Below are 15,223 nucleotides of genomic sequence, written 5' to 3'. Positions count from 1 at the left end.
GTTTTTGAAATGATTGTTCAAATTTGACTTGATTTACTTTTTATGAGATTGAGCTTGTTTGAAGTTTGACTTGGGCTTGATTCGTTTATATATTATCCAGTTCTCAATTCAAGCTTGACTTGAGCTTGGTTCGTTTAAATGTTATCGAACTTTTAATTTAAGCTTGTTTGATTATTTAAAACTTTTAGTTGTTTGATTAGTTATTGAACTTGATAATTCAAATTTATTTATTTATTTTATTATATTATTTATTTTGTATATTGAAAAAAGTTTTATTAATAAATATAGTTTATGAATATTATTCATGAATGTTATTACACGAATATTATTCTATATTCAAATTTATTTATTTAATTTAATTAATTATTTAAATTTATTTATTTAATTAATTTTATATATATTGAACGAATATAAATAAATTATTACTAAGCTTACTCGTATGTTGCATGTAATCACCCACACTGCATATTACATTATTGCCATTATTGGTGATTCAGTGTTGTTTTGTTTTCCGTCCCTGGTTGCATATTAGATTGTTGCCATTTTTGTTTTACCTCACACTAGTATTAAAACTAGGGAGATTTACATGGGGACCGTCCTTGTTATAACGTGCAGAAGATATTAGATAGTTAGTTGCTATATAATTATAATTAAATCATAAATCTTAAATTTTAAATTTTAAATCTTAAATCCTAAATATTATTATATCAAAATATTTTTTATTAATTATATTAAAATTATTTAAACTTTATCTAAATCATCTTAAATTAATGAGTTATATTGGGAGTATGGTGGCTGCTACAATGTCATTAAATAAAGATATTCTAAAAACAAAATTTGTAATGACAGCGCTTTTTTATTTTATTTTATTTTATTTTAAAAATGAACGGCAATTTACCAAATGGCGCACTTAAAAATCTGAATTTATCAAAAGGCGTACACTACTTTAGTATTTACCAAAGAGCGCACTTTTTTAAAAGCATTTCCTATTTTACCCTCATGATAATTTGACTTTTTCTATTGTTTTTCTTTTCTTCATTATATTTCTCTCACTTCTCTCTCTCCTCTGTCGGCAGAATATAGGAATAACATTAGTCAATCTTTAATTACATTTTAATACATTTGAAGAAGCCAAAATAAATAATGGACACCAGATTTGGACTCCTTGTAATTTTAGAAATCCACAGGAACTTAAATGGGTGCAATCGGAGCTTTCTAGGTCGATCAGTGGGTTTCGATCATGGACCTAGAGAGCTCCGATTGCACTCATTTCAGTTTCTATGGATTTCAAAATTACAATGAGTTCAAATATGGTGTACATTATTTATTTTGGTTTTTAAAAATCTAAAGAAACTAAAATGAGCTCAATTAGATATGTCTAGATTTATCAATAGGTTTAAGTCAAAATTCATTAATAGATCTAGACTCATATCAAGTTCACGTTAATTCTGATATGATTTATATCAGGCTAAGGAGTTTTGGGTTTGAGTTGACTTTTACAATAACATTTTAACATTTATGAAAAAGTTGAAATAAACAATTGAGGATATTGTTAAACTCCTTGCAATCGGAGCTCTCTAGGTCCATTAGTGGGTTTTGACCGAAACTCACTGATCGATCTAGAAAGCTCCGATTGCACCCATTTTAGTTTCTATGAATTTCTAAAATTACAAGGAGTGAAAATATGATGTCCATTATTATTTTTGGCACTCCTAATAGTGGACCAGAGGTTTTGAAAAACCTTAAATCTCTTTTTTTTGTTTAGGCATGATATGAAGAGATATCATGCCCAGGTTGGGCCTGATATCTCTTCATATCATGCCCAATGTAGGCCTGATATCTCCCCATATCAGGCCCAATGTGGGCCTGATATGGGAGAAATCAGGCCTAGATACAACAACAAATAAAAAAATAAAAAAAAAGAAATAAAGAGAGATTTAGGGTTTTCAAAACCTCTGGTCCACCACTAGGAGTGCCAAAAATAATAATGGACACCATATTTTCACTCCTTGTAATTTTATAAATTCATAGAAACGAATCGAGCTTTCAGTCGATCAATGGGTTTGGCCAAACCCATCGACGGACCCAGAGCTCGATCGACCCATTTCAGCTTCTATGGATTTCTAAAATCGCAAGGAGTTCAAATACGGTGTCCATTATTTATTTTACATTTTATATGTAAGTAAAATCAAAATCGACATAAACTTATCGCTTAAGCCCGACACATCATATCGCCCAACGTGGGCCCGATATCATTACATATCAGCCCACGTCACGTTGGGCGATTTGAGTCTATATCGACCCAATGTGGCTTTTACCATTCTTTGATTTTACTTGTTAACATATATAAAGTCAAATAAATAACGAACACCATATTTGAACTCCTTACAATTTTAGAAACCATAGAATGAATGGTGGAGTCTCAGATCCATCGGTTTTGACCGAACCATCGATCGATCTGTAAAGTCCGATGCACCCATTTCGCTTCTATAATTCTAAAATTACAAGGAGTGAAAATATGATGTCCATTATTTTTTACTTGGTGGAACAGAGGTTTTGAAAACCCTAAATCTCTTTTTTTTTTTTGTTTAGGCTTGATATGAAGAGATATCATGCCCACGTTGGGCCTGATATCTCCCCATATCAGGCCCAATGTGGGCCTGATATGAGAGATATCAAGCCTAGTAACAACAAAAAATAAAAAAATAAAAAGAAATAAAGAGAGATTTAGGGTTTTCAAAACCTCTGGTCCACCACTAGGAGTGCCAAAAATAATAATGGACATCATATTTTCACTCCTTGTAATTTTAGAAATTCATAGAAACTGAAATGGGTGCAATCGGAGCTTTCTAGATCGATCAGTGGGTTTCGGTCAAAACCCACTGATGGACCTAGAGAGCTCCGATTGCACCCATTTCAGTTTCTATGGATTTCTAAAATTGCAAGGAGTTCAAATATGGTGTCCATTATTTATTTTGGCTTTTTATATATGTTAACAAGTAAAAATCAAAGAATCGGCAAAAAAGCCCACATTGGGCCTGATATGGACTCAAATCAGGCCCAACGTGGGCCTGATATGGAATGATATCAGGCCCACGTTGGGCCTGACATGATTCCATATCAGGCCTAACGTGGGCTTTTATACCGATTCTTTAATTTTGCTTGTTAACATCTATAAAAAGCCAAAATAAATAATGGACACCATATTTGAACTCCTTGCAATTTTAGAAATCCATAGAAACTGAAATGGGTGCAATCGGAGCTCTCTAGGTCCATCAGTGGGTTTTGACCGAAACCCACTGATCGACCTAGAAAGCTCCGATTGTACCCATTTCAGTTTCTATGAATTTCTAAAATTACAAGGAGTGAAAATATGGTGTCCATTATTATTTTTGGCACTCCTAGTGGTGGACCAGAGGTTTTGAAAACCCTAAATCTCTCTTTATTTTTTTTTTATTTTTTTATTTTTTGTTGTATCTAGGCCTGATATCTCCCATATCAGGCCCACATCGGGCCTGATATGAAGAGATATCAGGCCCAACATGGGCATGATATCTCTTCATATCATGCCTAAACAAAAAAAAAGGAAAAAAAGAAAGAAAGAGAGATTTAGGGTTTTTCAAAACCTCTGGTCTACCACTAGGAGTGCCAAAAATAATAATGGACACTATATTTTCACTCCTTGTAATTTTAGAAATTCATAGAAACTGAAATGGGTGCAATCGGAGCTTTCGGTCAAAACCCACTGATGGGCCTAGAGAGCTCCGATTGCACCCATTTCAGTTTCTATGGATTTATAAAATTACAAGGAGTTCAAATATGGTGTTCATTATTTATTTTGACTTTTTATATATGTTAACAAGTAAAAATCAAAGAATCGATAAAAACATCCTAATAGAGTGAGACCCACATTGGGCCTGATATGGAATGATATCAGGCCCAACGTGAGCTTTTATGTCGATTCTTTGATTTTACTTGTTAACATCTATAAAAAGCCAAAATAAATAATTGACATCATATTTGAACTCCTTGCAATTTTAGAAACCATAAACCGAAACGGGTCTAATCGAGTTCTCATCATCGGTGGGTTTGGACCAAACCCACCGATCGACCTCAAAGTCTGATTGCACCCATTTCATTTCTATGAATTTAAATTACAAGGAGTGAAAATATGATGTCCATTATTTTTTCTAGTGGATCAGAGGTTTGAAAACCCCAAATCTCTTTATTTGTTTTTTTATTTTTTATTTTTGTTGTATCTAGGCCGATATCTCCCATATCAGGCCCACATTGGGCCTGATATGGGAGATATCAGGCTTATGGGCCTGATATGAAGAGATATCAGGCCCAACGGGCATGATATCTCTTCATATCACGCCTAAACAAAAAGGAAAAAAGAGAGATTTAGGTTTTTCAAAACCTCTAGTCCACCATTAGAGTGCCAAAAATAATAATGGACATCATATTTACTCCTTGTAATTTTAGAAATATAGAATGAAATGGTAACTATGAGGACTGTTCTTTTCGATGCATAGCACAAACCAAAAACTCATTTCAATTTCTATGGATTTCTAAAATTGCAAGGAGTTCAAAATATGATGTCTATTATTTATTTTGGCTTTTTATAGATGTTAACAAGCAAAATCAAAGAATCGGTAAAAAAACCCACATTGGGCCTGATATGGACTCAAATCAGGCCCAACGTGAGCTTTTATGCCGATTCTTTGATTTTGCTTGTTAACATCTATAAAAAGCCAAAATAAATAATGTACATCATATTTGAACTCCTTATAATTTTAGAAATCCATAGAAACTGAAATGAGTGCAATCGGAGCTCTCGAGGTCCATCAGTGGGTTTTGACCGAAACCCACTGATCGACCTAGAAAGCTCTGATTGCACCCATTTAAGTTCCTGTGGATTTCTAAAATTGCAAGGAGTCCAAATCTGGTGTCCATTATTTATTTTGGCTTCTTCAAATGTATTAAAATGTGATTAAAGATTGACTAATGTTATTCTATATTCTGCCGACAGAGGAGAGAGAGAAGTGAGAGAAATATAATGAAGAAAAGAAAAACAATAGAAAAAGTCAAATTATCATGAGGGTAAAATAGGAAAAGCTTTTAAGAAAGTGTGCTCTTTGGTAAATACCAAAGTAGTGTACACCTTTTGATAAATTCAGATTTTCAAGTGCACCTTTTGGTAAATTACCGAATGAAAAATGAATGTAACTTTTCCACCTAATTTTTCATGGAAAATTGCTCTAAACTCCATTATAATAAACATCCTTCCTTTCAATCCTTTCAATCCCTATGTAAAAAAGTTCACACTCTCATAAATTTTTATTTAATTCAACTTTCTAATACATATTAATTTATCTAATTATCCTTCAATTTTTTCTAAGTCAATGATTGGTCAATTAGGGAAAAAAAATTATGTTCGATTTAATTAAAAATATACTAGATTTCTTTTAAATAGTATTGAATTTAGGAAGATTATCCTTTTTTAAATTTTTTTATATTTATAAAAATAAAAATAATTAGGTAAATTAATATTTATTATATTTAGTTAGATATTGATCATAGATATTTTTATGTGTGACCTATAGGAAAGTTTACTTTGTTGTTGGGGATTTTATGATAATTTATCTTTGTTGAATTTATTTATTTATTTTCAAAAATAATGGCAAAGTTTTCCATGGGTAGTCAAATAGCCGGAACAATTATTGATGAAGTTCATCGCTGGTCGTCTCTGCCCCATTCATTCTTCACTCAGTTCACGCATTCGGAACTATGACGGTGAACGCCGTCGTCATCTTCTTGTTTTTCTTCTTCCGCTTCACGCAGAAATACGCCTCGCAGGGGACCGCCGACTCCTACTACTACGAGGCCTGTAAGCCGCTCACGTGCGGCGACGTCACCGTCGCCTTCCCGTTCTCCTCCTCCGAGGCCGTCTGCGGCCTCCCCGGCTTCGTCATCGCCTGCAACGCCTCCTCCTCCGTCGCCACCATCACCCTCTCCGGCCTCCCTTACCGGTTAATTTATTCGCCGATCAAATTTTCATTTTTATAGTTGAGGAACACTTTAATCAGTTTACCGATCGTAATTGATGAATCAAAATCAAATTTTGATACGAATTCGACAGGGTGAACGCGATCTATAATTACAAGGAGGACGAGTTGTTGCTCACCGTGTCGGACCTCGAACTCGCCCGCCACATCCTGTCCAACTCCTGCACTGCGGCCGGCGGCGGAGGCCTGCGCGAACACTTCCTCCCGTGGTCCAGCTTCTACCCCTTCCGGCTCGGTGACTGGTACTTCTACCTTAACTTCACCTGGTGCGATCGGGGGCAAGTTTCCCCCAATTCCATCAATGTCCTCGCCGACTGCCCCGGGAGGAACAACGCCAGCGGCAGCCTCTTCTTGCTGCCGCCGGAAGGGCCTCTGAACAACGACAGCGAGCTTCGGGCGGGGTGCGACCACGCCACCTTGCCGGTGCTGCAGGTCAACCTGCAGAGCGAAATTATCGTCCGGGACAATCTAGTCGTCCGGGACAATCTCTCCGCCGTGATAGATAAAGGTTTCGCGCTGGTGTCACCGGAGTGGGACCAGAACTTCGAGGCGTGTAGTAGTTGCCAGGCGGCGGGAGGGCGGTGCGGGTATAACCATAGCTCCCGCGAGCCGCGCTGCTTCTGCAGGGAAACCTGTGCTGGAAAAGGCGACAACAAGTAAGACTCCGATCCTTTATCTCTGTTCACCATCAACGCCTGCGAAAATCAAATATTTAATTTAACCAAAAAATTAATAATTGATCATTGTGGAAATTCTACAAGCGCTCTAGTTTTTGGATCGATCTGTCGAATGTGCTTATTGTTCCACTTAGTTCGCATGTGAGATTAAAAAGTTGAAAATTTTTGAGTCATAATCAAGGGTGCCCTTTTTATTAATCTATTTGATTTATTATTAAAAGAACATCTCATTCTATGTATATTTTATTTCTCAAAATTATCTTTAGTTTTCGATATTTTTATAGTCACTAGGAGTTTATAATTACTATAGTATGGATACTTCAATTCTCATCAACATAAATTAACACTTCGTAATTACTTTAACATGTACACTTCAATCCTGTATATATTGTAGGCTTGTAGTAATATATATATTGTAGGCTTGTAGTAATACTTCATCTTTGTTCAATAATGATCAATATTATTGTCCATACGAGCTGATAAAGTTTGTTCATGTAAAGGTATTATTGTCAATACACCTAGGTCGTATCTCAATCTCATGATTTACCTCCTTTTCAGACATAAATAATTTATTTTAATCAATATATTATAAAAATGAATGCAGTAATATAATAATATATAAATTATTTGGGTCTTTGAAAATCTGAATTGTTTGGATTTTCTAGTGTCACCCTTATAAATCAAAAATTAATTATTTGGATAAGATTCGTCATCAGACCGCAACAAACTACTATAAAAAATTATTTTAATTTAATATTATATTTGTCTCGTAAAAAAAATAAGAAAAGTATATTTTTTAACATCGTCGGGCTAAAATATTTATAGAAGCTTCTTTGATCATAGTGTTGTCAATTCTAAGATATGGGACTAAAGAGAACTATATTTTTTTTATATAAAACAACTAGAGAAAATTAATGATGATAAAAATTCATAATAATACGGTGTAGCTGAGTTTTGAACTCTAGAGCACTGATTGTTTCGCTTGTGAAATTACTAATAAATCTTGGAATTATTTTTAGTGTAAATAGAAAAAAGAACATTAACGTAAATACATTTTAGGTTTCATCAAAATTAGTTAGTAAAGGGGAAATATTTTTAATAAAATAGTAAAATAATTATATAACAATTGGAATCCGGCTACAACAGTAAAAATAAAAGTAAAATTAAATATATAAAGGTGTGGTGCTCTTTTAAAATGAAATTAAAAAAGAGTGCCCGATTCAAATAAAAAGGACGCCTTTTGAGTTTTTGCTCAATTTTTTTTCTTACAAATTCCTAAATCCTAAATCTCAAACACCAAACTTCCTCACATTCATTTACAGCGCTAATTAAAACTCCAAAAATACTAAAACCCCTCAAAACATTAAGAACCACAACTCCCTCTTATTTGACAATTCTTCGTTGATTGCCACATACATGTCTTTCTTGCAGGGTTTCATGGAAAATCATTGTAGGTAATTTAATCAGTCGTCTCTACAACAACTTTGTAAGTATTTATTTCTTCTTGCACTCTCTTCATTTCGTCTACCGTTTTTTTCTCTTTACAATGCAGCCATTGTTACCCCAACAACAATACTTTTAGTAGCCGGGCTAATTTCGTTCACCAAGTTTAGGTCATCATTCCTTAGCATACTTGCCAAGCGTTCAAGCCACAATTCGAACGTCAAGGAGTTCATTAGCACCTACAAGTCCATGTTAACGACGGAGTACTCATACTCCGACTTGAAAAGAATCATAGGAGGGAGCAAGGAGAAGCTTGGAGAAGGAGGCTATGGTAATGTATACAAGGGGAAGCTACAAAACGGGCTCCTGGTGGCCGTCAAAATCTTGGAGAAGTCTAAAGATGATAGTCAAGATTTTATAAACGAAGTGGCCACCATCGGACAAATTCACCATGTGAATGTCATTCGCCTTCTAGGGTTTTGTTGCGATGGCCCACATCGAGCTCTTGTATACGAGTTCATGGACAAGGGATCACTAGCCAAGTTGATATCAAATGAGGAGATGAGACATGTAGCTGGTGCCCAACGGCTACTTGATATTGCTCTTGGTACGATGCAATTCAAATTCAAATATATATATATATAATTTTAATGGATATAGTTTATCTTTTTCTTTTCAATATTTAACAGGTATTGCTAGAGGTCTTGAGTATCTTCACAATGGCTGTGAGAGGAGAATTTTGCATTTGGATATCAAACCGCACAACGTGTTGCTCGATAACAACTTCCAACCCAAGATATCGGACTTTGGATTGGCAAAGCTTCAATCGAGAAAGGAGAGCGTGGTGACATTGACCGGTGCCCGCGGCACCATTGGCTACATAGCCCCCGAAGTGTTCATGAGGAGCCTCGGAGGCGTCTCTCACAAATCAGATGTTTACAGTTTCGGAATGCTGCTTCTCAAAATGGCCTCAGGTAAGGAGAGCACCGAGTCGGCGAACATGCAAGAAGTTGGATCCGGCAGCGACAAGTACTTCCCCGATCGGATTTATGATCAGCTGCACGAATGGCAGGTGTTAGACTCGGGGCATGTGGAGGTGGAGGAGAACCGAATTTTGAGAAAGTTGGTGATGGTGGGGCTGTGGTGCATTCAGGCCAATCCAGTAAGTCGGCCGTCAATCAGCCGCGCTATCGAGATGCTGAGTGGGGAAGCTGAGTGGATCGAGATGCCTCCGAAACCGCTGCTGTTCTCGTTTCCAGATCAACAACAAAGTGGCCATGGATCCCAAACTTCCTACTTCTCAATTGAGTGCTCATCTTTGTAGCCTGTTTAAGCAACATTGTTCGAAGAGCAAGATATCGAAATCTATCGACATGCTGAGACAAGAAGGAACCGCTGAGACGATTTGAAAGACAGTTCAGCTATAAAATCACTTGCTTCACCTGGTGGATTTGGGGAGTGGACTTGAGCTAAGCTTATGAATTGTGCGTTTTGTTCAGTCCCACAACTTCTTGCACATATGAATCCACTTTCAAAGTGCATTACATCATGATTTGATGTGTTAAAATTCATATATGAATTCACTTTACAATTTATGTGCTAATAATTTTTTAAAAATATAATTTAGGTGTTCAAATTTCATTTGGACGATCTTCTGATTCCTCTACAATGTAAATTTAGAGTCTCCGTAGTATGATACTGTGGTAGGATATTTAGATTATCATCTAGATATTCGTAATTCGATTCTTAGGTATGATATATTTGTAAGAATTTTTCTTTCAAATAGGAGATGTAACTAAAAGATGCTGAGTTTTTGGGTTGACCATCATATGTAATTTCCGATTTATTTTGATGACCGGTGGGAAACTTATGTGGGGTCAAGTCAGTCACCCCAGGAATAGTCAATAAGGCGAACTAGGATTATCATTCCCCCCCCCCCCCCCAAGGCTATGGTACCATTGTAGGACATCCAGATTGTCACCAAGACACCCGTGGTTCGATCTCCAGTTATGACATATTTGTAAGAATTTTTCCTCTGCCTGGGGGTACAACCAAATAATGTTGGACTTCTGGGTTGGCCGCTGTGTGTGCTTTCCGATTTATCTTGGTGGCCAGTAGGAAACTTTTGTAGGGCTGGACTGGTTACCCTAAGGATATTCAATAAGACTAACTGTGATTATCATTTTTACTAAATAAATTTAGAGTATAATTTATGTATATTAATAAATGGATCCATAAGTAAGATATTATTGGTACTAGAAATTTTAATTTTAATTTTCTATGACTGTGAGGTATTTTGTATTGGATCATTTTGGAGGTCTCGTGTAAGCGCTATCGAGTTTGAATCTTGCTGTTGCTTTTATACTTCGCGATTTAGGGCTCTCAATCGATTAGACATGCTCCCAATTGATTGTCGTGTCAGATCCTTACGATTCCAATCATCCAAAGCTCGCAACCTACGCAACGGTCATACCCTAATCAATTGATCAATCGATTTGGGAGGATTGAATCGATCGACTGATCGATTCATAGCACCTCTATACACTTGATGGAAAAGCTCTGGATCGATTGACCGATCGATTCAGGCTTCCTCGCATTCTTGCGAGAATTCCAGCCTCAATCCATCGGCTGATTAATTGGCGTTGCCCAATGGATCGGCTGATCGATTGGGAACCTCTCTGTGCTCACGAGAAAGTCTCCCCAATCGATCGACTGATCGATTGACCTGCTTTCACTCATAGCATACTCACAATCGATCGCCTGATCGATTGAGCTTTGGTTCAATCGATCACCTGATCGATTGACCAATCCTAACTTGCCTAACTCAAGTCTAGAGTTCCCAAACCGAATATCAGTCAACCTTGACCTGTTGGAACTCCTCATTGCCTAGCATCCGGTCAACCTTGACCTGCTAGGACTTCTTCACTAAGTGTCCGGTCAATCCCTTGACCCACTTGGACTTTTCCCCTTGTGCCAAGTATCCGGTCAATCATTTGACCTACTTGGACTTTCAATTACCAAATGTCCGCTCATCCTTGATCCACATGGATTTCCATTGCCTGGATTCACTAACTAGGACTTTCATATTGTCTAGCTTCACTCATTAGGGCTTTCACCTGGTTTCACTCATCAGGATTTCCATCTGCCCAACTTCACTCATTAGGTCTTTCACCTGGCTTCACTCACCAAGATTTTCATCTGTCTAACTTCACTCACTAGGATTTTCATCTGCCTGACTTCACTCATCAAGACTTTCAACATCAAGTGTCCGGTCAACATTATCCACTTGGATTTTTCTCTTCTGCCAACATTCCCGTTAGACTTATCCTTATCTAACTTCCAGTTAGGACTTTCTAAGTTAAGTATCCGGTCAATCTTGACCTACTTCACTCTTCTTCTTGTCAACCTGTTCAAACATTGACCAGAGGAGAATTGGTCCAATAATCTCTTTACATGGATGATTATACCCATAATCTTTATATATTACCAAACATCGAAACTCAAATATGAAAACTCAAATTTGAGTCAATTTAAGTTTAGTTAATTTAGTAAAACTTGATGTAAGAAATATTGCACAAATATTTTGATTTCCAGTTCTATCCAATTCACTCTGCTTTTGTAAAAACATTAATCAATAAAAATTTATAGTAGAAAAATTAAAGAGTATTTTTATATAAAAAATATTAAAATAATATTTTATTCATAATTTTATTTATTTCACCTTAGATATGTCGATGATCATTCTAATTTCGAGTTTGATATGATTATCCGTGCAACTCTAGCTAATCTTTACGTTATTATCATTCAACTCGATTTGAAGTTTTGTTCGTCATTCTATTCAATAGAGTATATATATATTTTTAATATTATTTAAAACTTAGCGTTTAGAATTTAAGATTTAATATTGAGAGGGTATGAGTTGAGTTATAATATTAAAGTTAAACAAATTTTAAAAAATTAAAAAAAAATTATACATGATATTTATAAGGTGGGCATCATAAAATAAATAAGATATCGAGAGTATATAGAGAGAGGGAAATACTATGCTACATACTTATAATTGAGCATGCTGTGAGTATTTAGTGTTAATTTTTTAAAATATTTTTTTTAACATTTAAAATTTAGGATTTAGAATATAATATTAATTAGACTAAAGAAAATAATTTTTTTTTTTAAAAAAATGAGTGCTCATGGGATAAAATGGATGTGCATCATATTACCCCTCATATATATATATATATATATATATATATATATATATATATATATATATATATATATATATATATATACATATATATATATATATATATATATATATATATATATATATATATATACACACAAGAATATTATCTTATTTATCTGATGATGTTTACTTTGCACTAAGTATTTTTTGTTTTCTTTATTTTTTGAAGTTTAGAATTTAGAATTTAAAATTTATTGGATAGGTCAATTGAATCCGTCAAACTCTATTAAAGTAATTAAATTTGATCAACTAGTCAAATAAGTTGAAATAAGTTGAAGCAGAAGTGAAATTCTTGGAAAAGAATTATGAAAATCAAATAAATTTGGTATAGTTATATTTCTTATATAATATTCTATTAATTAAATATAAAAATGGCATTGGTGATTTTTTTTTTGACAATTTACCAAATAATATAGGTAATTATATATTTTTCCTACTCATATATATAATTTTAAAAATGTCGAAACAATATATTCTTTCTTTATTTTATTAATCTCTCTTTTTTAGTGTTCCTTTTCAACAATAACATTGTAATGTTGATGTCCGAAGATTGTGCAGACTTTTGAAAATCAACGTCATATTGCTGGTTTCTAAAAATTAATAAAATGAAAAATATTTAAATTTAGTGTTGTGTTATTAATTTTTAAAAATGAATAACTATATATATATGCTATTTATATTACTATTTTTAAAAGCTATCAATATCATTATTATTAACTTAAATTTCTAAAAGTTATAACCATATAATATATGAAATCGAAAGTCGTTCAAAAAAATATTCGATTTAATATATTATACTTTTCATAGTTAAATCTGAATTAAAAGTTATCATCTTTTAAAAAAATTTATAGTTATAGCAGCTATAATTTCATAGATATTATAATGTATATATTGAATAAATTTTAAAAGATTATAATTTTTAATTCAGATTTAATCATGATGATATAATATATCAAATCGAAGATCACTTAATATTTTATTTTGAAACTTTTTTGAGGTGAATAAAAAAAAAGGAAAGAAGTAAAAGGAGATAAATACAAGTAAAAAAAGAAAGATAAAAACTAAATTGTTGGGATTTTTTAAAAACCACATATGTGATCGTGTAAAATATATTGATGTTGTCCGAGCTATGAGTCGACGGATGCTGGGGACGAGACACTCTCCGCTGTCTTCGACTTGTAATGTGAATCTCCGGCGGACCTGCAAAGAAGCCGAGCCGAGAGGGATTTTCCGGCGTCGACCTTCCGACGCTCAAGTCAGGCAACGAAGAAGCAGAGTAACGTTACTGTGGCTACAGTGATCAAGATTGCATACCTTCGTCGAAGCTTTGGGGTCCTTATATAGGACCCCGGGGAGGCATGGGCACGCTTCTCGATGCGTACACGCTTCCCCAAACATACCTCAGTAGGGTTGTGTCATAAAAGCATGTCTGACGTCATTCCGCAATCGTCCGAGCATATCCCGGATGTGACGGTAGAAATTTCCACCGTACGATACTCTGTCATCTTCGGGCGTCGACCGTGCTGTTTGTCGGCGGCAGGTGTCTCGAGGCTGAAGTTACCAGCTGTCCTTTTTGTCTCCTAGCACTCTTGTGTGCTCCCGGGCCGAGCGGACCAGTCGCTCGGCGCTCATGACCTTCGGGAATGCACATACCTCAGCCGTGGCGGGGAAGCCCTGCTCGTATGCTCGGATGGAATTGCGCTTTATTGTTCTGCGGCTCGGCTGAGCGACCTGTCCGCCCGACCATAGACTCTTTTACCTTGAGCATCGGAAACCCGACCCTTGATCGGACTGTCTTTCGTCCGGTCCGGGGGACCCTTGGCCGGATGCCCGGTCGGCCGGATGCTTGGTTGGCCCGCCAGTCCACTCGGCATGACATCTGCCCGCTCAGCCTGACCCTCATGACCATTGACCTTCATGTGTCGTTGACCTCCCGTCAATGAGGATTCCCCGTCCTTACCACCGGATCATATATAATCATCTATGTTGTTCTGTAAATCGTTAAAAAGAATTCAACAATTCTATTTTTTTTTCAAAAACAATGATAAAATTTTCATGGGGAGTAAAATCACTAAAGAAATTATTGGTTAAATTTATTTATAATTAGATTTTTTTTAATTAACATGATGCATCTAAATGTGATAATCTTAAAGTGATCTATTCAAGTCATTTGACTCCATAAAAATTTACTATTGATCATGAGGATTAATTTAGAAAGCGCAGGTGAAAACTCATCTTGACGGCCAATGTTTTTAGATCCGTTATCCATTTAAAAAGAAATCTTCTACAATATACTGCTGTAGTTGAATTACAATATACTGCTGTAGTTGAATTTCAAATTTTAGATGTCCAATTTACATATTGAAAGGTTTAATGATATCCACAAAAAGATCATATATTAATCCTAGACATCCCACATGATTGATCTCATAACCAGTTATATCAATAAATAGAAACCGGCCTGGAGAAATATAAACCAACCTTGTACGGGAGGAAGGGTATGGCCACTCTATTAAGCAGGAATTTTTTGATCAACTTTTTCTTGATCCGTTCCGTAATTACAATCGAATTCTGATTAAAATTTGATTGTAATTCATCTTCTCATTTAAGTTATAATTTTAGATCAAATTATAATCAGAATTCAGTTGCAATAATTGGATCCGGTCCAGAGGATCGGTCTCCTAATATTAGGGGCCATAATTGGATATTTTTCACTTTAAATTTATTTATTTATTTATTTATTTATGCGTATGTCCACGTAGTTCTCCCTCCACATTCCACAATGA

General features: G+C 35.2%; 1 protein-coding gene across 1 annotated transcript; it reads left to right on the top strand.

The window, feature by feature from the left end:
• The first annotated feature begins 5,701 nt into the window (after window positions 1–5,701).
• On the top strand, window positions 5,702–9,807 carry LOC122051384 (rust resistance kinase Lr10-like). Its single transcript, XM_042612508.1, has 5 exons — window positions 5,702–6,032; window positions 6,143–6,724; window positions 8,177–8,199; window positions 8,298–8,795; window positions 8,878–9,807. Exons 1-5 carry the CDS (start codon window positions 5,791–5,793, stop codon window positions 9,510–9,512), a joined length of 1,980 nt encoding a protein of 659 aa, XP_042468442.1. The 5' UTR covers window positions 5,702–5,790; the 3' UTR covers window positions 9,513–9,807.
• The last annotated feature ends 5,416 nt before the right edge of the window (window positions 9,808–15,223 follow it).

This window comes from Zingiber officinale, chromosome 3A (genome assembly GCF_018446385.1).
Source record: "Zingiber officinale cultivar Zhangliang chromosome 3A, Zo_v1.1, whole genome shotgun sequence".
In the NCBI taxonomy this organism is placed as follows: Eukaryota; Viridiplantae; Streptophyta; class Magnoliopsida; order Zingiberales; family Zingiberaceae; genus Zingiber; species Zingiber officinale.
Note: the sequence above shows the minus strand (reverse complement) of the source record. Positions and strands in the feature narration are given on the sequence as shown.